The 25,864-nt window shown below is 35.7% G+C and overlaps 2 protein-coding genes across 2 annotated transcripts in view; both read right to left on the minus strand.

The window, feature by feature from the left end:
- The window catches only part of LOC119768919 (pupal cuticle protein Edg-91-like), a 68,031-nt gene extending 56,217 nt beyond the window's left edge, over positions 1–11,814 (minus strand). The window contains exon 1 of the mRNA XM_038260715.1: positions 11,394–11,814. Coding sequence (XP_038116643.1) covers positions 11,394–11,814 — 421 coding nt within the window. The remainder of the gene's footprint in view (positions 1–11,393) is intronic.
- A 5,226-nt stretch (positions 11,815–17,040) lies between these two features.
- LOC119768920 lies at positions 17,041–25,253 on the minus strand. Its single transcript, XM_038260716.1, has 5 exons — positions 25,200–25,253; positions 17,646–17,716; positions 17,349–17,478; positions 17,229–17,296; positions 17,041–17,166 (listed from the first exon to the last, which is right to left on the minus strand). Exons 1-5 carry the CDS (start codon positions 25,251–25,253, stop codon positions 17,106–17,108), a joined length of 384 nt encoding a protein of 127 aa, XP_038116644.1. The 3' UTR covers positions 17,041–17,105.
- Positions 25,254–25,864: the final 611 nt, after the last annotated feature.

Genomic DNA, 25,864 nt, shown 5'->3' on the forward strand with positions numbered 1-25,864 from the left:
AATTCCTTAAAAACTAGAATGTGACGATCAACGGTTAAATCACAATTACTTTGTATAAAATACTTATAAAAACTCAAATGGCTGAGACACACTGCACTAGTCACCATTTCCAGTTCAAGTTTTACTCCTCCACGTAAAAATATGCTCATCACCCACACACACACCTACACCAGGTTATTGTGCCATTCGAGATCAAGTGTACTGCGTGTGTGAGTCCAAGTCCATAAATCCGGCATTGTTTTAGGACCCGAGCAAATTTAACATCTTGTACTTAACAACCGACCGCAAGAGGGAGCTAGAGGCTCCCGGGTTAAGCTAAAGGAGAGAAAAAAAAACGAAAGGGGAAAAGCACTCCCCAAAGTGTGACCATAAATCAAACCGCTGTGGCAGGAACATACATCTCGCCGTTCCCAAATAAGCATGCATATATGGTTGGTATAGAAATAAATGATAAAAAAGTAGTAAAAAAAATCTGAAAAACCACATTTTAAACCGTTTGGTTTTCAATTTAAAAAACAACTCTTAGTTATTAATAAGGTTTTAAATATTTCAACCGGTACTGTAAGGATCAGTGCCTTCACTCCTCCCGTGGGTGGTCAAAGTGAGCTTTCCTCCTGAAGGGGTGTCTTCCAGGAGGGGTGGTCTCATAAATCCTACCCCTAAAGTGTGGCTCCACCGGATAATCCCACTGCAACTTGCCGACCTCCCAAGTGTGCTCACAAAACCGCCGCAAAACGTCCCCTTTTCGCTAAGAAAGAGGATTTTGCTGTTCCTGCACTGTTGGATGAACTTTATTTTGCAGGGATTATCCTGGGAGACGATTTTTCACTACTTGTACTGGGTGTGAGTGTGTGGGTGGTTTGTGTTGATATATGTGTGAAAGGCTTTTCTAATTTCACGTTTGTGGTTGGGCATCTTGACAATCCGGAAGCTACGCAAATTATGAAATTATCTTGAGCCCACTAAGTTTGCTAATTGAGACGAATGAGTGCGTTGCCCGTATTACAAACTTGACTAATTAAGGACCATTTTGAAACTTTTCCTATCGTAGCAACTAAACTAATAAGACGTTTTCATAGAAAAAAAAACTATTTTCTGCATGGGGAAATTCTTTGGATCTCACTTAAACTTATTTTGTAATAAAAACTAATAGACAATACATTTCTAAAATTTATTTGCAAACTTTACCAGTATCATCTAGTTTTCTTTAAACCCCACCATCTTAAAGCTCCATATCTTCCATAATCCCCAAAACAATCTGTAACTAAACCGCATCGGTAATCAAAATATGCTAGCAACGAGGCGGGAGCTGTAGCTCGTTTCGCGAAACTTGTGCGCCACTTCAAAACGGGACATTGTTGCGGCCACAATGTCGAAACGATATCCTTAAAAAATGCAAACTATTCTGGCAGAAGTGATTCAACTTTGGCACAAAAGAGCGAACGAAAGAGCGCGGGCGCGCCCTCCAGAAACACTGTTTAACGATACTTTTATTACTTTCCCCCCTGGATGTTCCTGCTCTTCCGAAGCCGAATCCTTGAGAAGGTGGAACTTCTACTAGTTGAGAATATTAGAGCGAAAACTGCAGAAATGTATCATTTTATTTTATTCAACACAATTAAATTTGAAATTGCAATTTTCTAAAATTTCAATAATAAAAATAATAATTAAGATCCAAACCATGAGCATTTACCCTATTCATATGGTCCACTTGAAGCAAACAAAAATTAGATTCTTGGTGGAGATTTCGTTGAAAACAATTTACCGTAAACCCCATCTACCCTTCTTGATAGCCGCGAGGAGGTGGTTGCAAAATTCTAAAGGACAAAATTTGCAAAAGCATTTCCTCTAGCAATATGTTTCAAGGGATAAAGAGAAGAGGAGAACGGAACAGACCAGATCCAACTGTGCTGCAGTTTTATTTTCACTGCTATAATTTTCACTCCCGTTCCACCCAGCACAACCCACGTGGAAACGTGGCAGGAGGGCCGACCAGAAATTATTTTTTTCAATAAAAACTTAACAGAGGATCCAAAAAAAATCAATTTCAAAGCTTTGTCTTAAATTTGTTTCATGAAACCAGCCATCAACAAAAACATTTCTTTTGTGAATTTTAATAATTATTTATTTTTAATCAATAATTTCTGACAGAATAAAAAAAAACATAATTTTGAAACGATTCCAAACAAAACTATTCTGAAACAAATAAAATACTAAAAATAGAATTTTATGCAACAAGTTGCAAAAAAAAATTTCAGTACGAGACGTACATTTATTCAACCAGGTTTACCGAGTTGGATAAATACGACGAGTGCTGAAAGAATTTTTTTTGTCGTGAAACAACTCACTTTTCCTGTCATTCTCGAGTGACGAAATGGACTAGTTTTCTTTACCAAATTAATACTTAAAATAAAAATTAATAATTTAATACCTTTCAATAACAGTGCTGAAAAGTTCAACATTACAGCACTGTAATGGGTGCTAAAAAGTTGAACTTTTCAGCACTACTTTCAAAAAGTAACATTTTGCAATATTGTTTTGTTTTGAACGGTGAATTCACTTGACACATGGATGCTTGCCATAAATTTCTATTCAAAAAGCCTTCTTGAAATTGCATACAAGCATACAAAATAGCTATGAAAGAATTCAAAAATCTGTTACATGATTTTGTAAAAAAATGACCATCTTAAACCTTCATTTTGTTACATATATCATAACCTCAAAAGGCCATCTTTTGAGCTGTAATAAAAAATGTTTAAAATTCATCCCATTTTACATAAATTATGACTTTTCGAAAACGTCGAAAGTAAAAAGAAACAGATTGCTTGATTGAATCGTCCATGTTTTACCTGTTACAAGTCAAAACACAACTCCAAAAATGTTTTTTCGAAAAGATCCTGTGAATTTGCTTCTGAGCAATTCCCTACGAAATCGGTATTTTTTTAGAATTTTAATTTTTGTATTTTTTAATCTGGCTGAAACGTTTGTGGTGCTTTCGGTATGCCCAAAAAAGCCATTTTGCATCATTAGTTTGTAACATTCCATACAAATTTGGCAGCTGTCCATACAAGAATGATGTATGAAAATTCAAAAATCTGTATCTTTTGAAGGAATTTTTTGATCGATTTGGTGTCTTGTCTTGGTGTCTGTCTTGCAAAGTTGTAGGTATGAATAAGGACTACAATGAAGAAAAAAATGATACACGTTAAAAAAAATTTTTGTTTTTTAATAACCGTTTTTTCACTAAAACTTGATTTGCATAAAAAACATTTTTTTTATATTTGGTATGTTTTAGGGGACATCAAAAGCCAACTTTTCAGAAATTTCCAGGTTGTGCAAAAAATCTTTGACCGAGTTATGAATTTTTTAATCAATACTGATTTTTTTCAAACAATCGAAATATTAATCGCAAAAATTATTCCACTTCATTTTCCAATGTAAAATCAAATTTGCAATCAAGTTATTAAGTGAAATTGTGATAAAGAGTACCGTTTACAAAAGCTATTTTTAGGTAACTTTTTTTGAAAATAGTCGAAGTTTTTATTTTTTTTAAATTGGTGCACATGTTTGCCAGCCTTTGAAAAAAATATTTTTGGAGAGCTGAGAAAATTCTCTATATTTTGCCTATTTGAACTTTGTTAATAAGCCCCTTAGTTGCTGAGATATGGCAATACAAAGGTTTAATAACAGGAAAAATTGATGTTTTCTAAGTCTCACCCACACAGCCAACCATTTTTCAATGTTGATATCTCAGCAACTAATGGTCCGATTTTCAATGTTAAAATATGAAACATTTGTAAAATTTTCCGATCTTTTCTAAAACAATCTTTTCAAAGTTCTTAAATCAAGACGAACATTTCAAAAGGGCCAAACATTCAATATTACGCCCTTTTGAAATGTAAGCTGGGACTATTTTCAAAAAAGATACCTAAAAATGGCTTTAATTTGAAAACGGTGCTCTTTATCAAAATGTCACTACAGTACTTTTTGATTGCAAATTTGATTTTACATCGGAAAATGAAGTTGAAAATTTTTTGCGATCAGTATTTCGGTCAACAATTTTTGCACAACCTGGAAATTTCTGAAAAGTTGGTTTTTGATGTCCCTTAAAACATACCAAAAAATAAAAAAAGTGTTTTTTTGCAAATCAAGTTTTAGTGACAAAAAGTTAATAAAAATATCACCATTTTTTACCGTGTATATTTTTTTCAGTTCCTACAACTTTGCCGAAGACACCAAATCGCTCAAAAAATTCCTTCAAAATATACAGATTTTTGAATTTTCATGTGTGTGTGTGTGGTCCAATCCAATACCCGCTAACCGGTAGCGAAATTATGGGAAAGTATAATTTGTATCAGACTTTGTATATGCCGAATGCTGATATAGCTTATCTCAGTCCCGGGTATTAGGTGGTGACAATTCCAAGGTCGCTGGACATTGTTCGGCCCCGCCTAAACATATAAGCAAGCATCTGAAAGAAACTCGATCTATATTTAGACTTCCAATCCCCTCAGGCAAATCAGGGATCAGCGCGTATTTAATATGAGAAGATAACATGTTTCAACACTACGGATCAATTCACTGCTAGAGTGTAAACCTTCTGATGGCCGACTGCTTAGCAGTCCCAGACCACCAATCCAAAGGTGAGAGTTCCAATCCCATCTGATTCAATTCAGTTTTTATTCATATTCAAATTCCAAATTTCAAAGGTACCGACCGGGATTTGATCCCTGCTTGGGAGACAGAAGCCGTAACCATTAAGCCACGGAGCCTAATGGTTTACAGATTTTTGAATTTTCATACATCATTTCTGTATGGACAGCTGCCAAATTTGTATGGAATATTATATGGACAAACTAATGATGCAAAATGGCTTCTTTGGGCATACCAAAGGCACCAATAAAGTTTCAGTCGGATTAAAAAATACAAAAAAAATCGAATGACTGAAATCTGAGAGAACTGCTCTTCAATTTGTTCTGATTTGGCTGCCGGAATACAGTTAATGAAAGAAAAGCTAAAGATTGCTATTATTTAGTCAATTTTCAATGCCTAAAATTTGAATCTTTCCAATGCAAATGTAAAACACGTCATTTCCATGAAAAACTAAAGACAAAAAATGTTTTATTCTGCAAAATTATAAACAAATTTTCCTTCGAAAGCTCATGGCTTTCTTCAAAAATTTCGTTTAATTCTAAACTTTTAATTAAATAAAAAATTATACTCTAACCCGTTTTACCTTTGAAATTTTTCAGCAATACTTTAAACGATTATTTTTAAAATGATATATTTTTTAATTGATGATTTGTTAAATTGATCGTTTTTACGAAAATAGTTGTAGATTTTGATATGGATAAGAACGATTTATAAATTAAGTGGAGTTAAATTATTTGGAGTTTCAAAGACAAAACATTTTTTTTAATTTAAACCACTTCTGATTAATATTGGTTTTTTTTAGAACCTCCATATGCTTATCAATTAGAGATATTCGCTAAATTGAATTAAATACAGAGCGATTTATAGTGATGGCCATCTTTTTATGCTTTTATGGTCGACGCAACCTAATACCACTGTTTTGTTATCAAAAACTTAGAAAATAAATTGGAATAAATTTATAGAATGGAAAAAAATGTCTATGAACAATATTTTCCAGAAAAAAAAAATAAATATTCTAAAAACAAGAGCAGAAAACTCACAATACAAAATTAAAATTATGTTTTGAACATATAAAGCCAATAGGTTCGACAGAAAAACCTCAATTCCTTCCCGACGCCACGGCTCGTAAAAACTTCACCAGCGATTGTCGTAAAAACAAAGCCAGAGCCCACCGAGCGCTGCACCTGGATTCGTCGTCGCTGTAATCTGCAGTACCTGCTGGCCGCCCCACCACGTGGCAGGTCACAATGAGACCCGATGCCCCTCAACCGGAACCGGGCCCCGACCCTCCTCCGGACAGTGTGTAAAGTGACAACAAGTTTATGACCTCTTCTGTCTGCAGCTGTTTTCACCAACGAGGTGCTAAAATGAAAAATGGCCAGCCCTGGGACGGAATTTCTCGGATCAAGGTAAAGTAATTAGGTTGTCACGTAGTGAGTTTTACCGTTGCTTTGAAAACAGATGAAAGGTTCATAGCGTGATCAAATTTAATCCCTTTCAATTGATCAAAACTTTATTTCTTCGAAATCATTGAAAGTATCCCAACAAAGTTGTGCATCAATAAGTTGCAAAATGCAACATAATATGCTTTTCCCCTTGCACACAGATCGGACGGTGAAAATATCTATCCAACCAACGCTGTAGTAATATTCTGGCCAGGTGTGTGCTCAAGCGTGTCGGTAATATCGGATATGAAGTTGAGTAAATTTTCATTGGCTTCCTGCGGTGTTAAATTTGTGCTGTCGATGCAACAGGATAAGTGGTCCTGCAGGGACGCGACAAGAACGACCATGGTGGCCGAGGGGTCTTTCAGTACTTGAAGGTAAATTGTTTTTTTTTATAATTGTTTGATACTTTTTGGATTTTGAGAAATTGACAAATTTTGTCATTTTGGTATCCCAATTGAAATTCAATTTGAAAAATAAGTTCTATCCATGAACCCCTCGACCGATTTCCTTCAGCAGCATCATCATCACCGGAAACCATCGCGCCAACAGAAAACGCATCGCTGGGTCGACGCGATATGCAATCGAGTGTCACCAGCTCGGATGGTCCCCACGAGAGATGGCGTCCGCCCGCAATACCCGGGAACCGTCGCCATATATCTCATCTTTCCGCGTTACAGTTCCTGAAGTCGGTCACAGATCTGCGGCGGTGTCGGTGTTCTTACCTGCACGTACGCTGCAAGCATAAGGTTTCCCACGTGACGTTCGTCGGTTTCCGACACCACCGCCGCGTCGAGAGGATCCCGGGCAAAAGGGATCAATTTCCAGCTTCCTCTCTAGCACCAGGTGAACCATTTCCTGGCGACGGCACCGAATGGAACCGGAAGGAAAAGCTCCACCAGGATTAAGGATTCAGGCTCCAAGCAGGCTGGGTGGCTGGTGAAGCAACAGTCAGGTAACACTTCTTGGAAGGCTTCATCGCTAGCAGCGCCAACCGCAGACGTTGCTACCTGGCAGCTCCCAGCATCATAATCTAGACATTATAACGCGATTATAATTTATTACACGTGGGGCCTCTGGTTGGATGCGAATCCTGGTGAATACGACTCAAACGTTGGCTCTGAGTTAGCTGGAAGATATACCTGTTGCTCGAGCAAGTCATAAGAGATATTTTGAATTTGTTAAATACTTTTTTTGCAATTCCGTCGTGAAACTACTTACTTTTCCTGTCATTCTTGAACGACGAAATAGCCTACTTTTCTGTACCAAAAATAACAGAATCGAATAGCAACACTTTTCAAAATAAATGCTGAAGTTCTACTTTTCAGCACTGAAATGGGTGCTGAAAAGTTGAACTTTTCAGCACTTATAACACTTTTCAACATTTTTTTTTGATTTAAACGATTTATTGACAAAATACATGAAAATTTGACTTAAAATTCCATTCAATGGGTGTTTTTTCGGATTTGCAAAAAATGTTGTATGGAACTCGTTGCAAAACTTGATTTTTTCAGCACTCTTCATATTTATCCAACTCAGTGAACCTCGTTGGATAAATGTACGACTCGTGCTGAAATATTCCTCTTTTTGCAACTTGTTGCATAAACTACTATTTTGTGGTTTAATAATATTTTTTTTAAAACCAATTTTCAAACATTGAAACTAAATTAAGACCTGAAATAATGCCTGAAAAATCAATTTTTGTTTACAAACATCTAAATTATCTATGAAAATAAATATGAAACAAATTTAAAATTGTTTTTGGATATAAAATTTAATTTGCAATTGCAGAAAAGGGCGGTTAAACATTTTGGGGTGACATTGATATAAGCAAGATGTTTTTGCAGAATTATTATATTGACTTAAGTAGAAACGAAATGCTCTGGAACCATACTGAGCCTGGTAAAAAAAAGTGCAAAAAGTATCTCATAAAGTAGTTTTCATCAAAATCAAAGTTTTAAAAGCAAGAGATATTTATGAAAACATTGATGATTTGGATTATGCATTTAAATACTATCAAAGAGCCATGGTTTTTAACAGAGAATCGAGTTCGAATCGGGAAAAATCGAGGACAAAAAACAATGAAAATTCAATCAAAAATATATTCCCCAGCATAAAGGACCATTTTTAAGCATGTTTGGATTATTGAAACATCTTTTTTAAAAAAAATTTCATCGCAAAAAAAATTGTATTCGTCAAAACTTACATTTTTAAAAAGTGATGATTGCGAAACAACTGAACTAGTGTAAAATGCATTTTAAAACACTTTTTTCATCGAAATGTTGAGATAATGGCTTGATTTTCAGTTTGTATTTGATTCGAAATATTTAAAATTTTCAATATAATAAAATTAATCTTTTTCGCAAATTAAAAGCTTTCGCAACTCTTGGAAAAACAATAAATCGTCAGCTGTGTGCTATCTTGTGACATAGACCATTTTGGTCGAAAATGAGTTAATGATGACGTTTTGCTATACTTAACAAACACTACAAGATGCTTTAACCCTTTTTGGAAACTCGCTTCCGTTTCCCGGATATCGCGATACACACTTGTGACATAGACCAATTTATCATCAAAATGATTGTGCACACTTGTGACACGTCATACATGTTGTTGGAAAATGTGGAAATTTTTTCTTGTTTTTCACAAATTTATGTACACACATACTTTATAAAGGCAATGCAACCTTTTGTTTATAAAAATATACTGATGAAGTCGATTAAACCATTGATTGAGCTTATTTTAGTTTGTATGGGAATTCTGTGCACACTTGTGACACGTAGTACAATTTTACTTTCGAAACACACTTGTGACACGTGCTTTTCAGATTTTTGATTACATTATTTACTGTATCTTTTAACTGGTGTAACCAAATAAGTTGAAACTTGGAGTGTTTTTTAGGCGATAATATACGAACCGATAGCTTCAAAAAGGTTGGCTCTATCATTCATAGTTTTGAAATTATTTACCAACAAACTTTAAAAATCGATTTTCTCGAAAAGTACTAGATGGTCGTTGTCACACGATAGCACACAACTGACGAAATCTAGATTAAATTTTCAAAACAACCTATCCGTCGTGGGTTTCAAAAGAACCAAATCATATTCACGTCTTAGAATGAAAAATAAAGGCTAATTGGGTGGCACTTTTAATGTGGTTTGTCACTGGTTTTTCTTCCTCGTTCAATTGATCCAAAAAACACTCAGGCTTCAAAATTTAAATGAAAAAATAAGTCTAATGAATTCACAAACAATCTAAGGCGTCATCCATAAAAGTATGTCACGCTCTAGGGGGGGAGGGGAGGTCTGAGAAAGTGTGACATATTTTTTAAAAAAATCTAATCATTTTTTTAGCGTCCTTATTATGCAAAATGGCTTATTTGGGCAAAATAAATCGATGGAAAATGTTTCACCCAAACAAAAAATCGGATTTTTTTGCGAGAATTGCTCTGTTATTTTAAATAATTACGTTCTTTATTGAGCAATTCTCTACGAAATCGGTCTTTTTTTTGTTTTTTTTATCCGGCTGAAAAAAAAACATGATAAACGGTAAAAAAAAGTTGGTGATTTTTAATAAAACTTTTTGTCACTAAAACTTGATTTGCAAAAACATTATTTTTAATTTTGATTTGTTTAAGGAGACATTGAATGCCAAATTTTCAGAAATTTCCAGGATGAGCAAAAAATCTTTGACCGAAATATTGGTCGCAAAAATTTGTCAACTTCATTTTTCGATGTATAATCAAATTTACAATCAAAAAGTACTCTAGTGAAAATCAATCAAAAAAATCCTTCAAAAGATACAGATTTTTGAATTTTCACATATCATTTTTGTATGGACAGCTGCCGAATTTGTATGGAAAATTATATGGACAAACCAAAAAAAATTACAGCTGGACTGAAAATTCAAAAAAAAAATCAAATGACCGAAATCTCAGAGAATTGCTCTATTACATAATTACAAGTAAATATCACAAATCAAAAACGAATTTCTTTTCCCCTGAGTTTCAAAGAAACTGTTTCTTAAGCCAATGCCAAGCCAATGCAAATTTTATTTCAAATACTGATGTATGATAAAATTCACCTGTACAACTACAACATAAATAATTCAAAATTACAAAAAAAACATCATTTGGCATTTGATGTTATCAGAATCATTCAATTCTAATAGCATCAAAGATAGAATGACACCTTCTTTCTGTAGGGAATTGCCACAATAATGTCTCTCATTTATCAAAAGCGAACAATAAAAAATGATTTGTTGAATGCAGTATTACTCTCAGGGTTTCTAGGTTGCCAGATTTTTTAATGACAATTTAAAAAAATATATTTATATCTTCCTGTCTTAGTTCAATTCATGTATATTGTTTATTTTGTAAAGCCAAAAATGTATAAAATAGTGAAAAAGCACAAAATTTGAACATAATTTCGCTCAATATTTTAATTATTATGATGAAAAGTGGCCAGCAAGATGTTCCAGATTATTTTGCCAGACACTTTCTGTTCAGACCTGGTAACCCTGATTACAATGGGAATCCTGAATAGCGTTTGAATTTTAATAATTTTACAACGTCTTCAAGAAAAAACGGAATTATTGTATGATTTCACCATCCTTCTGCAAACATAACCTAATTTTATAAACAGCAAAGACTCTGCCCTCGCTTCGACGCAACAAAAAAAAAATGTAACAGTCATGATAATGATTAATGAATCATTAACTACTCTTCAGCATCCTTCATCGTAATAAGGGCAATAAATTCCAAAACTCACTCAAGGCTAGCTGCGGTGCCATCCTTCTGGTTCTTTGCCCCCTGAGCGATGCAAAAGATTTGAACAAACACCCAGACCCAGCCTGATTGTAATTTATAATGTGCTGCCGCCGCCCCGGGGGAACACTTTATTGAAATTAACGACACTTTGCACAATCCTAGGGAATGTTTTGGGGGGGACCTGGAAACCTTTAAGACGTTGTGAGATTGAATGATAGAACAGGACTGTTAATAGTGAAGAGGAGGGAATTCTCCCGAAGGAACTGTTCACGATTAGTGATAAGGAAACTTTCGACTTAATTATGGTCAAAATAAAATTAGCGTCTTTCATCTTCTTGAAGTAACATAGTATAAATATAAAATCTGGAAACTTTATAACTTGATAGCTTGATAGCTTATTTGAAGCAAAAACTCAGATTGTTCTGAAATTTTAATGTTTCTTTTATGAACAAGTATTCACAATTTGATACCGTAACAATAAATAATCACAAACGATGCTCACTTTGAGGTCAATCCTGGCAATTAACCATAGAATCCAGAACCGTATCCGTAACCGTACTCGTACCCGCCAGCGTAACCACCTCCGTAAGGATGTCCATAACCTCCATACGGGCCAAATCCTCCATAAGGACCAAATCCTCCATAAGGACCAAATCCACCTCCGTACGGTCCATACCCTCCGCCATATGGTACACCAACAGGACCTCCATAGAACGGAGGATAGCCGCCACCACCGTATCCTCCATCAAATCCGAATCCTCCTCCGACGAGACCAACTCCGATTCCCAATCCACCAAATCCAAGATGTCGCTTATTTCGCGTCACTTCCGGATCGCTAACCACGGCCACGATTCTTCCGGGTGACTCCACTGGCACCGGTGTGGATCGTGCAGAACTGGAACTACAGAACACCACCAGGGTGCAAAAAATCACCACTCGGAGCTCCATTTTGATGGCTGATTGAGAAGACTTCTAAACGTCGAATAGACTACCAGAGCAGAAGATCTGAGGCGTTCTTATAAACACAATTGAGGCATTCTTTGTTCAGTCCAACATCGCCGAATCTTCCACCTACGTTTGGTTAAAAAAAAAAAAACAAAATTTACATAAAGATGGGCCCGTCTAGCCAGTGGTCTGTCGCACCCGTGTGTGAAGGTTCCCGTTGTTCAACCAGATGACTCAGAACGTGGTTGGAGTCGTCCGCTTTTGACACAATCTACCACTCATAGGGGAGCTGGGGGTAAGACGACCACCCCACTGTTTTAATAAGTATACTAATGAATATTACTAAAATGTTTAGCAGTACTGTTCCTCATGCTAAATAATGCATATGGAGTCACCTTTGCCAAACATATTGTTTGAAATAGTATAAAAATAGCTCAAAATAAACAAATAATTTTTGAACATGAAACTGGATGTAATTTTCATTAATTACAACTTAGGCATTTTTGTCTGAAAACAATATTTTTTCCTGTCTTCAAATATTTTTTCATGTTATATTGAAGTTTTCCATAGATTATGTCCCTCGGAAAAGTTTAAAAAATGCGATGAGCTATTTGCAAAAAAAATATTTTAAAAAATAATTTATTTGGGGGCAAGAAAATTTTATTTTATATAGGTTATATTTTTGACGTTTTTTTGACTATTAAGACATATTTGTAGATCAGGAAAAGCATTTTCAATAAAACTATCAATTTTCAATCAAAATGTTGCTAACTACCGTTTCGACAACATTCTTTACTGTGATATAGCAAAACTCATTGAATAGTATGAAATCCTATCAAACTTTTCATAAAATCGTCAATTCAATATTGTTTACATAATTTTGATTTACTTATTTTAATGAAAATACACAAACTAATTATTTTGCATCAAATTGTGGTTGTTTTGTAGTAAAAATTCACAGTTTTTCATAAAATGTGGTCGCAATAATATGAAATTCACTGAACCAAAATATGAAATTTTTTAAACAGCATTTTTCTTCACATTTGAAACTTATTTTTTTTTCAACCAAAATAGTTATGATGTTCAGAGAAGTCTGTTAAACCAACCATGTAGGTGTTTGGCTGGATTTAGCAAAGTTATTAAGCTAATTTATAGCACTGACCGTCTTACCCCACATGGGTGGCCGTCTTACCCCGCGTGTTCGTATATTTTCAAAATTGCTGTTTTTAGATCAACTAATTTATTTCATGTCTATAATGGACTACTAGTAGAACAATATGTAAGTTTTGTAACCTTGGTGTAAATCTCACTCACTCACAAAAAATATTCAAATTTCAAGTCCAACCTTCAACAATTTTATGCAAAAAGTATCATAAAATGCTTCATGCATTGCAAGAGTTATGCAAAATTTGCAAAATATCAATTAATTTATGATTTTTTTTCTCGAGTTTTTTTATATATAACAATTTTTACAATCTGTGGTCCAAAAATTCAAAATTTGCAAAATGTCTAAAAGTTTCCTATAACAGTAAAATACGAAAAATAACGTATTTTAATAAGTAAACAATTAATAATACAAGTAATTTTAATTTTCAGCATTTTGCGATTTTGCGGGGCTTTTATAAGGGAGGGATTTGAATGAAATTTGAATGATGAGTCAAAACTATCTCATTTGTTATTCATATTAAGGGCTCGTGTAAAACGCTTGGTTTTCTTGTGAAATTCCGATGTAAAGTACCGCAAAAAGTATTGAGAAGTAATAGTTGCAACACAACTGGGCCCCCTGACTTTGGTCAGAGTCCAAGGACATTAACTTCAAAAAATAATCGCAGTTGAAGAAACTTATTTTTAAAGCAAACTGAATAGTTTACAATTTGTTAAATAAATTTTTATCCTTAAAAAATACACTAGCATTTTCCACCATAAAAAAACCAGCGCTAAATTAAGCTTTCAATGAAACTTACAGCGATGGCATAATCTGCAAATCATCAAAAGAAAATCTCTAATCATCAAAAGAAAATCTCAAGACGTTCATCAAGAGAAAAAAAATCCGTAGGGAGCTTGGCTCTCCTCTCTCGCGCACGAAAGATCGGTAAAAAGAATCGAAAAAAATCACCGTCTTGATTATTCGGCGGAACATATTTTTCACTACTACACTTGCAAGTGTAACGTCACTCGTCGAAAAATGACCTGTCACATTTTGTAGATGGGCAATGTGTGTAAACGAAGTGAAATAAATATTATCAAGTGGTGCTGACAAGGAAATTCACAAAAAATCATCAGCAGATTGATTTTCTTGGAGAATTTCGGGAGCGATTTTCTTTTGCGTGATTTGCCTCCTCTCTCTTTCGCGTGGTGAAGAAAGTTCACAAGCGAAATTGATTTTTTTTGGGATTATTCCATCCCTGGAAAATGATAAAGACATTTCATAAGCACACCTAAATCAACATACAGGTCAAATGAGCGAATTTTTTTAAATGATTTTTCCGAATGTTTACTAAAAAAAGAAAAAAATCCAATCTGAGATACGATTTAATTTTTTTTTTCTCTAAATCAGGCTTGCCTGACCTCCGGCCCTGGTTTGATGGCTGGCCCTTGGATATGAGATATAAAGCTAAAAGATAAAAAAAGCTTGAAGTCATTTTTTCACACTTTTTATGCTTCAGTGATCAAAGTTACTTATTTAACGTGTTATTTGGATATTACATTTTTCTTTTTAAACTAATATTTTTGTACCAAATTTATTAAAAACATTATTTTTGTTTGAATTTAATTCTTATCATTTTTAAATAAATATATGTAACCAATATGTAACAATTGAAAATTGAAATGGAAAAATGGTACAACAACACAATTCTCCATTTCATGTAAATGTAAAATTGACGAAAAATTTACAGAAAGAAACTGAATTGAAATTTCCATAAGTTTTTACTGCGTTAACTTGAAATTCAAACATATGTTTTTTGAGAGACTTGAAACTAATTGATATTTAAAACAGTGAGATAACAGAACAAATATGATTTTAATTTTCAGAACAACTTTTCAGCGATAAAGTTTGGTTTAAAAAAAAGCTTCAAAAATATGATCGGTCATACTGAAAGTTAAGATCACTACAAATATATCAATTCAAATTAAAAAAATACCTCTCAATGAGGAAAGAAACCACTGAGCAAAAATATATTTTGTCACATCAATATTTTAAAAGCGAATTGACATAAACTTTTAAAAATGTTAGCAACGGTCTGGTTTCAATAAAAATTTATGATTTCAATAAAACAGCTATTATGCTCTGAAATTTTGATTTTTTTATTGCTGTTTTTTAAGGTCATGATATAAGGGGATTGAATTACAATAACAACATATTTTTATTAAATTCAAAATAAAAAAAAAATCAGATATTTCGAAGTTATCATAATATTTATTTCGTATTAGCAAGATTTAAGAATATTATTTGCAACACTTGTAACAAGATTTGTCCCAGATAATCGAAACTAACGAAACCAACGATACGAAACTGAATGGAACAATTATGCTACAAGGTCGGCTTGACCGCGACCCTTATCGAACTGTAAGAATGAAACGCACTTCGCTTAAGCGCCAACGCGACCCTAGCAGGGACGCGTACGAAGTCGCGAGATGAAGCCTGCCCGGACTAGCTCGCTCAGGGCGGGTCTGACTGGAAGCGATCCAACTCAATTTAACTCAGATCTGACGAAAACAAGTGGTTAAGTCCATACTAATTTATTGCCATGAAAGGATAAGAGATTAGGGGGAGGGAAATAGTCATAAGTCAGCTCAGTCCACGCTTACAAATTGGACACCTTGACTCAGAGCTTACTTTTCTTCCGACTTATTTATTAAATACAAGGGGCCTTAATACTAATGCGCATGAATGGTTAGTTACGTGTACACATAAAGGAAAGATCTGACCTTGTGGTGGTAACCTAGGTTACGTCGGTGTCCTGGCTGGTCTGCGGCGGTCGCTGCTGCTCGCGCGTTGATTCTCGCTCTGCTGTTCGGTGCTTCTGCTCCTCGTACTCTGCAGGGCCGCCTTCGCCGGCTTGGCCGGCAGGTCCGGAATGCCGTCCCGTGGACGGTTTGCTGCTCGTGGAATCGTTCGTGGCTTAGTTGATACGCCCACGCCTGAGTGGCGGGCTGGTTTGGCGCGCTCGTCGAGCGCGGTGTTGCTTGTGCTGCTGCCTAGTCGAACCGTCGATCGTGTTGTACACCCACGTACTTCGTTCGTGTCGATCGCTGCTACCCAATGACTCGGGCCCGGTTGCGGGTGGGCCCTACAGGTGGCAGAATCTTGGCGCGCTGCTCCCAATTGCTCGGAGGTGCGGACGGTGCACTCCTACGGGATTCAACGCAGGACACTTGGGGAACGAAAGGGTGGCACTGGACCGAAGGTTGCGCTCAGGGTGAAGTGAATGTGTCGAGCGCTGTTGTCGTCGTGCGAGCTACAAATTCCAGTTGCTCAGGGCGGTTGACAGGGGCCCCTACGGAGAGATGTGCTCAATTGCGTCGAGACCCTTTTGCTCAGAGCCGGTGGCGTGGACTCCTACAGGTCTGACGCCAGGCACGTGTGACGACGCGCTGGACCCAATGGTACTTCACGTACAGCTGGCAGAGAAACGATTCCTTCACGAGGCGATCACGTATCGCGGGCCTTGGCCGGCGGCTGTCTGGCCGTTTCGATCGTGCGCGTTGACGTTGCTTGGCGAGGTGGTTAAGGGTAACGCTGTTGCCGTTCGTGCGAGTCGTTGCTTCCTTTGCTCAGAGGGTTTGGCTCGGCCTCCTACGGAGAGCAAAACTCACGTGCGCCGTGGCCCTTTGGCTCAGAGTCGGCAATGTGGACTCCTACGGGAACCGGCGCTGCACGCGTGAACGACGCGTTATTGCCTTGACCTCGCGGGGGGCTTAATCGATGCTGTTAGTAGCGCTACACGTGGTCAGGTTGCTGGAAGCTGATGGCACGAGTCGTACTTGCCGGCACGTGCTGTGCGCGGGCTTAGTCAGCCCGGGTGCGAAATTATCGCGTTGCCACGTGCGCGTGCGCGCCGCGCTCTTTGAGCCCCGCACGTCAACCTTTGAATGAGAGGGTTATCTTAGCACTTACTTAACCGCAATTCTACCTGGTCGCAAGTTACCTTCTTCTTAGTTGGCTTCTGGGGAGAACTTTACAATCTTTCTCACTTTCGATCACCGTCTAATAACGAAACCTTTAATATCGTGTCTACTGTTAATTTCGAATCAATTCTACTATTTAAGTGAACTTACTGCTTGGATATGCCCTAACAGCGGCGAAGTCGCCGACGGCGACTTGCTGGTTCAGTGCGATGGTGACGTCCGCACCTATTTAATTGATTGGTTCAACTTTAAAAACGATTTAACTGTTTTAGCGCTTAATCACTTACGATAGTTTTGGCTTAATCACGCTTTTGACCGTGCCGTAGCACGCGGCGAACCAGGAACGATTCGGGGCCTGAGGTGGGGAAGCGGATTAGATCGCGAACACCTAGCGAGTACAAACTTACGTTTGGCTTATTAATCGTCCAGGTCTTCCTCTGTCGATTAGAACACTTTACACTTCTCTTCGTACTTTCTCGTACACTCCTTACTCGCGACGACGGTGATCGGGGTAAAACTAAACTTGCGACTTGCTTGCTGCGTATATGAACGACTTATGGCTATTTAAGGTTCGGGAGCTAGGAGGAAAGGTGGGTGGACAAAGGGATAGAAGGGCTCATCAGCGGAAATCACTTTTTGCGTCATCGAACTGATGAAATAATATCTCATCCTAATCATCATCGTCTCATCTTCGGGAGGCAAACCAGTGCGACCCGCCCAGATCAAGCAAATTCGAGCAGTTGGGAACTCGCGTGTTCTGCGTCTTCGCTATGGTCTGGGCGGAGTTTTTCTTCTCGCGGAATTAACTGTTACACACTAGTTTTTCATTTTTTTTTTTTTTCAACTTTTATCAAACTTTTTTTCCAACCCACCAGAAAAATAAGATCTGCCTGTAGGGTATAACTGTTGGGCACCCCAGCTCAACAGAACTAAAATTACCACGCTTTCCCATAGAAATAAGTTCCCAGTACATTTTGCGCATAATACTTAAAGTTCGATTATTTTTTTGAAACATTTAAAAAAATCATAACTCAAAATCCCGTTAATATTCATTTACTGTATTGAATATGTTAAGAAAAATCATTGAAATAAAAGTTAAGTTTCCGAGATTGAATGAGATCATTTTTCCTGTACATTTTTGGCTGTATTTTTTAAATTTCTCAATTTTTCATTGTTATTGGGTTTTGTTGTCATATTTTTTGAACAAAAAATAGATCACATATGTTTTATGAAGATAATGCTAAATGCACAAATTTTCTACCTTCTCGGAAATCTAGGAACACTATCAAGATTAACATTTGTCAAATTGCCGAAAAATAAAAATAAATCTCAATCCCTACAAAAATCTAAGAAAAAACACGTCTAATTAAAAAATCACTTGTCCTAGCAGAGCATGACGACGATGAGTTAAAGAAGACCATCATTTTCGACTGCTCGACGCTTCTGCTAAAACTGGTTTCGCTCTGTAAATACGAGAAATCCCGCTATTGATATGCAACCGATTCATCGCCTTTTTAAAAATTGGACAAACAAAAACAAGTCGAAATCGGAAACGAAACGAGTCTGTTCCGCATAGATACTAGCTGAGATCAAAACGGTTTTAAATTCTGGAATGTTTTGGTCTCAAGATTTATAATAATTAGAGCAGAAGCAATTAAATTAAGCGACATTCAAATCAAACTTTCATGTCTTTCTTCCGAATGTGCCATCTTCCCTTCCCCCTTAAAGGCACAATCATCCAAATCGTGCAAATGACCCTGCCTCCCAGCATAATCCGAGAATTTCATTGTCCGCAACAAGGGGCTGGAAACTCTAATATTACTTAGGAATACTGAGTATACTAACGATATTCCAGTATACTTGTTAGTATACTAACCGAAAAGCAATAAACGGTTAGTATATTAAGATACTCTCAGTATATTGGTAAGTATACTGGAAATATGTAAAGGAAATAATAAGTATACTAACATATATTTTGATATACTGGGTAACATAATAATTATAGCTCTAAGAGTTTCCAACCCCTTGGTCCGCAATTGTACCTACCGCCTGTAAAACATGCTCCAATTGTGCACCGGAGGGCGCCATCGTTTGCAGCCAAATGAAGGTGTGCCATTATCTTCTCGTGCTGCAGTAAAGCAGGATTAAAGGTGAGAACAAACGTGTACAGATATAAATTTTGCACCCCTCGCCCTTGGCCAATCCCCCATGCTAATTTACGAGGCCAGCGTTCCCCCCGCCGAATCTGTGCCGCAGGTTCTTGCCATTGGGGGGTGAACGATGGCGAAATAAATCTTCAGAGCATTTGTTTGGCTGTTCGGAAGACATAATTACCTGAAAGAAGGCGAACCACCTTTTTGTGCAGAGTCTCAAGTTTGATAAAGTTATATCCGTTCTTTACAAGTAGGAAAATTAAATCCAATACCCTAAAAAGTTTCTTAGAGAATGCAGAAAAAATCAGGAAAAATGAAATGACAGTATTTTTCCCTCGGAAGTTTTGCTTTGTTCTGTTTTTTGATTCAATTTTTCTTTCAAGTTTGGTCAAAAATATGACAGCGAACGAGCGTAGCGAATCGGGGACTATCCCCTACTCTTTACAGTAAAGAAAGTTACCGTTGGCAGTGGTGAGTTCGTACCGTAATCTGGGGCGAATCGGGACTTCAGTCTGAATAGGGATAGCAGTTTTTAGAGCACTTAAAGCAGGGGTGACCAAAGGCCCGCGGACCCATTTTGAAAGATTATGTAAAATGGCCCACTGACCACTTCTAAAGTGATTTTATGCTTTTTCAAAATTAAGGTTTATTTTAAACTAAACTTTTTTTATTTGTTTTTAATAAAACACATTTTAGAACACAAATATTTTGTTCAAAAATCTCAAAAATCAAAGCAATGTTACTCATTTCAATGTGAGTGAAACTACTAAATATCGTCAAAACTTTCTTCAAACATTTTTGGAAATATTTAGAAATCTGTATCAATTGCAAAAAATATAACTATTCTATATTAATTTGAAAGTCAAAATGACCCTTTTACAAACTGACCCTCAAACTTATTGAGAAACCTGCCCTCGGGATTCGAACTCATGACAGTTGGATTACGAATTTGATTGACTACCATCTTATTCAGGCAGACAAAATGTTGAATACGGAGAAATAAAGCTTTTGCTAATATTTTACAAAACTTTTGTTAACCAACCAACCTCGTACCTTTCCCCTTACGCTTACGGATCAAGTTTTTTGTTCTTGCTTTTTTTATTTGTTTGAACGTGATACATCGAAAAGTATTTCCCTTCATCACCACGTGTCCAACTGTTTCCGCTCGGTTCTGGATGTTTTACCCATCGGCACCCACCACCATCATCCCTCCGATCTCGGGCGCTTCATCTTTCACTTATCGCAATTTATCGATTCGGAAGTTTATTGGAAAAGTTTTTCAATAAAAATCGAAACACACACACACACAAGTTCTCGGTTACACTATTCGTGAGTGTTGAAGAACAACTAGTGGTGTTTACTGCCAAGGCGAGTGAAGGATCGCGCGAGCGTAAAAATAAAAATGTCGGAGTTTTTGACGCTTTTTAATGAACTTTTTTTTCAGCGGAAACAAGGGATAGTTTTGTTTCATAAAGGCTGTTTGGAGGAGTTCTACTGTTCTACTCTTGAATATTTCATAAAATTTTAGCAGAGTGACCAACACCCAATTTTTATACAATTATATATCAAATAAATATTATTAGACCGCAATTTGTCAGTTTTCTAATCTAATCTAATCTAATCTAATCTAATCGAACACAAGCGCAGCCAGTCCAATGAAAGCATCCTGGAAGAATTTGCGGTTAGATTACGCCTCAAGTCCTTTCTTGTCTATATTAATAATTGCAGTACATCCGAGTAACCCCGAAAATGTACAGCAAAAATTAAAGCGGCCAGGCCTACTGCGTTGCATTAACCGCAGAGACAGATTTGGTGAACGGATCACATTTCACAGAATCAACATGGGAGGAAGGATGCGTGGACATACCGTACCAAACGCTCCGAATCAGTTAGGTGTGGTGTGTAAGTGTAAATTGGCAAATACTTATATTTTTAGGAGGGAAGTGGAATTGAGCAATTGAAGTTGGGGAAAATGGGAATTGAGAAAAATGAGAATTGGGAAAGGGATAAGGGGGAAGGGATAGAAGGGTTATTCAATTTATAATATCATAATATAGGGGAATATAATAATTTAACAACTTATGATGGACAGCTCTCACCAAGAAACAGCAAATCTTTAACATAAAGCTCAAATCTTCAAAAGACGCCGCGAGGTGGTATCCCGATCGTCAATTTGTCAGTTTTCATTGATTTATTTGCCATAAACACAAATCGTCATTATAGTGCTATCTTGTCAAACGGAAATTATTAGCTGAATTGCTCGCTGAATTGACTCGATTTCAATCTTGAGATATAAAGCTAAACCATTTAACATTTGATTGAGTAAGTGCAATATTGATGAAGCATTTTGAGAAATTCAGATTTTTACTTAGGCTTCATCAAAGTTTTTGGGGGGAGGGTCATATAACTTAAATATATATATATATATATAGGCTAGCTAAATTTTCAAAAATTAAATGCAGAAAAAAAATATGCAAAAAGTTGCCAATAACTAAACGTAAACTTCTCACGTATACGGAACATTTTCAAAATTCCGTAATGAAAGTACTTACTTTTTTCCGTCATTTTCGAATGAAGGAAAATTTACATTTTTTTACATTTCAGCGCTAAACATAACAGTACAGTCCAGACTGGATTGTACGAAGCCTCGATTATCCGAAGTTTCGATAATCCGAAGTTTGATTATCCGCTTGTTTGAATGGAACTTTGGATAATCAAATCATGCAAAATTATATATTTTTTCGTATTTTTTAATTTTTAACATCAAATTCGAGTTTGAGGTTAAAAATTTAAAAAAAATCATTTTTTCTATATTTCATCACTGCCATATTGGCCGCCATCCTGGATTTAAAATTTTTAAATCACTTTAGTGTATTTTAGGGGTCAAACTTACACTCAACAATAAAAAATAAGACAACGAAATAAATAATATTTTTCATGATTCGATTATCCAAAGTGAAATTTTGCCAAGGCCTTCGGATAATCGAGTCTGGACTGTACTGAAAAGTACTTTTTAGCATACCTTCGAGTGCAGAAAGGTTAAATTTTTAGGCAAAAAAAAATAATTTTTAGGCACTTTTAGAAAAAAATTATTTTTTTTCGATACTGTTTAAAATAAACCAATTCAAAGGGTTTTTTCGGATTCTCTAAGAAATCGTCCGATTTTGTGCGTTTTTATTTTTTTGGCTCAAACTTTGTAAAAGCTTTCTATATGACCAAGGAAGCAACGTACACGGATAGAAATCCTATAGGCAAATCCTCTAACACTATGTTGTTGAATTGTTACCAAAATCATCAACATTTTCAATCTACTGCGTTTCACATGCTTCCAAAATCTGAAAAAATATTGATTATTTTAGAAACATTTTAATGCTTTCAAATTCAACAACATAGCGTTACCGGATTTGCCAACAGGATTTCTAACCGTGTACATATTTGAAAATCAGTACATTTTTAAGAAATTTGCTTATCGTTTTGGTGTCTACGGTAAAGTTGCAGGTCTTGATTGGACTATTTAGGACTATTAGACCTTTTTCCCAAAAAAAAAACTCAAAATTGTTTTTTTATAATATAAAATATTGAAGTTTTCCAAGTATCACAAAAAACAAATTGGGTAAGATTTCTATTTTTCCAATAAAAAAAAAACAAAATTTTAAAATAAATTTTGACTCGCCACAAAATGTTTGCCTATACTTCTCTTTATAGTTAAAAAGTTACGGATATTTGTTCCCAAAAACAAATAAAATCCATTCTATGAGTTTTTGCGAGAATTGTTTGTTTGTTTGTATATTGTTCCGAACTTAAGACAAGTCCTAAATTTAAGCTTGAATTATTGTTGTTCACAACGATAAAGCTTATTTTTCTGAATACAAGGATTCTTTGTACGACCGCAAAGGATTTAAAATTGGATTTTTAATTTAATATTTTTAGAATCACTTCGTGGCCCATCTTGACAGAAAGCATCCTACTTGACAGCTTGTTTTAGGGGGATCATAGTTGATCCATTGTTAAATGTTGCCATGTCGAAAAACAAAACAATTATCAAAAATAATAATAATAGTAATAATTTGAAAACAAAAATATATCACGATACAAAAAATGCTTTGTGAAACAATTTGTACAAAACTATATTTTGGTTAATGCATTCTGAATCAATAGTTGTCTACCGGGAATGATACCTTTTACAGTCTTGAAAATACTTTTAAAATCTATTGAGGTTTGATTTTTTATCTAAAGCCATCAAATAATTTTGAATATACAAAAATAGGGACAACAGATATCACACAAAGATTGTGTGTTCTATTATTTAATTTAGGCCTGCCCAACGTACGGCCCGCGGGCGGGATCCGGCCCGTGACAACTTTTTAAAATAGTTCTTAAATTAAATTAAATATGCATGAGATAACTTTTTTACAATCATAACAAAATTTTAATAAGAAACATTTTGTTTCTTTTTTATTTGCTTTTGCAACAAAATGTTGCTAATTCAATGTTTTATTTGGATTGTGCCTTTGTATTTTTTAATGTTTTTTGTTTCAAATCCAAGCATTGTTTATGTTTGAATTAAATTGTTTTCATTTCATTATTGATAGTTACAGAATCAATTATTTAACTGAAAAATGCTGTCAGAATTTTTTTTCCATTTAGTTAAAATGTTAAATGTTTGAAAAAAAACCTTGGATTTTTGTCCAAAAATGCACAAAAAGGCACTAAATTTATATTACTTGCAGTTTTACTATATTTAATTGTTTTTTAGGAACTTGATTGAAATTGTTTTTCTTTTAATCAGTAAGCAAAAAACAAGTGTGCAAAGTTTTTTTTTTTTTGTTATGAAGATTTTAATCCAAATTTCGTTTCAATAAATTCCTTTAATAGAATCAGTATCAGAATCAGTAATTTTTTTTAATAAATTGTTGTGCTGTAGAAATTTTAAAAGCTTTAAAAAAACTTTCAACAGCCAAAGAAATTTGAACTTTTTTTTAATTGCAATTGATAAAAAACAATAACAATACAAATAAAAACAAACAGAAATAAATTGAATTAACACATTTTCAAAAGTTTACTTTGTTTTTCTTTCATAAAATCAAGATAAATAAATCTTATTAGCAACACTCGTTGATTTATTTTTTTATTTTAAATGAACCTTTTAAAAATATATGAAAAAATAGTTTACTTTTTCCACTTCTATCAAAAATTAGTTCCGGCCCACCACTGCTTCAGAAAAATTAGATCTGGCCCACAGGGCCAAAAGGTTGGGTACCCCTGATTTAATTGAAAATAACTAATTTATTTTACATTAGTTTAACAATAGTCCACATATGGCTTGAGGTGTCCACATACGGGTTAAGGTAATAATAATCCAGATGATGACAACTCTAACAACAGTTCATGTTTGAATCAGTACTGATTTAATTTAAATAGAAAATCCAAACAATTCTATCAAATAAAGAAATTATGCCTCAACGGCACTGCCGAAAATCACATCACGTCGCGCAATGTTTCATGCCACACCTGATTGCCAAATTTTAATCAAGTCTTATCAAACGGTTCTCCGTTTCCATTCAGTCGCTCTCTTGACAATTCCCACAGAACCCAAAAAAAAAAAAGAAAAGTCCCTCAAATAAAGGCGAACTTTGCCAGCGCGATCAAAAGTGCCACCGTACCGCGATAGCTCATTTGCTAGCTTCTCCAACTATAAACTCAATCTGCAGCTCCGAGAAGACATACTTTTTTTCGGGCTGCACTTTTCAATCGCTGCAAAAATTCCCAAGTCCCATAAGTCACAACTTCTTGCTGGGAGCGCTGCTTCGTTAGTCACACTCGGGTCGTTCTCTTGGAAAATGGGGTAATTTGATTTTTTTTATTGTATTATTAAAGTAATGTTCTTATGATTTTAAGAAATGTCTAAGGACAATAACTCAAATTAATATTTATGGAAATTTCAATCAATTTTAAGCAAATTTTCGTAATTGCAGAGATTGCTAACTCAAAGCGTACAAAGAAAAATTGAAAGCAAAAGTCCCAGTCCCCAAGCTGCAGTGTCTGCATCGAGATGAGGTTGATTAATGAAGAAAAAGAATTCTGAGGGAAAAACGACACACTTACCTTCTCCTTCACGACACGGGGCGAGCTGATCAACGAAAGCCCTCGACTGTTCATCAGCGTGAAGTTCCAACTTTCGGGTAGGAAAACCCCCGCACTGGAGATTAAAGATTGGTTCAAGATCTGAGGAAAACCAATTCGAAGCGCAAGAGTGAAAGGAAGAAGAAGCACAAGAAAAACTATCGCTCCCTTGCCTTCAATCAGGAGTGCGCGCTGGTAAATGGCCAACCCACCTAGTTTTCCCAGAAGGAAAACCGCAGCTCACAAAAGGGAGGAAAAATGGACCGAAGCTCAAATAGGAAAAAAAAGAGCTGGCGAACTCAATAATGGAGGGGAAATATGACGGTTACACAAGTTGGTTAGAGGTAGGGTTTTTTTACATCTGGAGATGAATGGGAAAATTTTAATTAAATTTTCCATCGCTCGAAGACATTTTCCGAATGCGTTTTATCAGCCGTCACTGTTGACCATGACTTTATGCTAGTAGCAATGGCAATACGTGGAAGATTATTAACCATAAGTGCATAATAGCTTACCTCGGAAAATTATATCGTTTGAATAACTTCATTCCAGCAAATGTATGTAAGGCTGTAAAATTTCTACGTTTTTTTATGTTGCCTCAATTTAGGTTGTTTTTGTGAAATTTCATTGGAAAAGACGTAAATTTA

The sequence above is a fragment of the Culex quinquefasciatus genome, chromosome 3, assembly GCF_015732765.1.
Source record: "Culex quinquefasciatus strain JHB chromosome 3, VPISU_Cqui_1.0_pri_paternal, whole genome shotgun sequence".
Taxonomy (NCBI): Eukaryota; Metazoa; Arthropoda; class Insecta; order Diptera; family Culicidae; genus Culex; species Culex quinquefasciatus.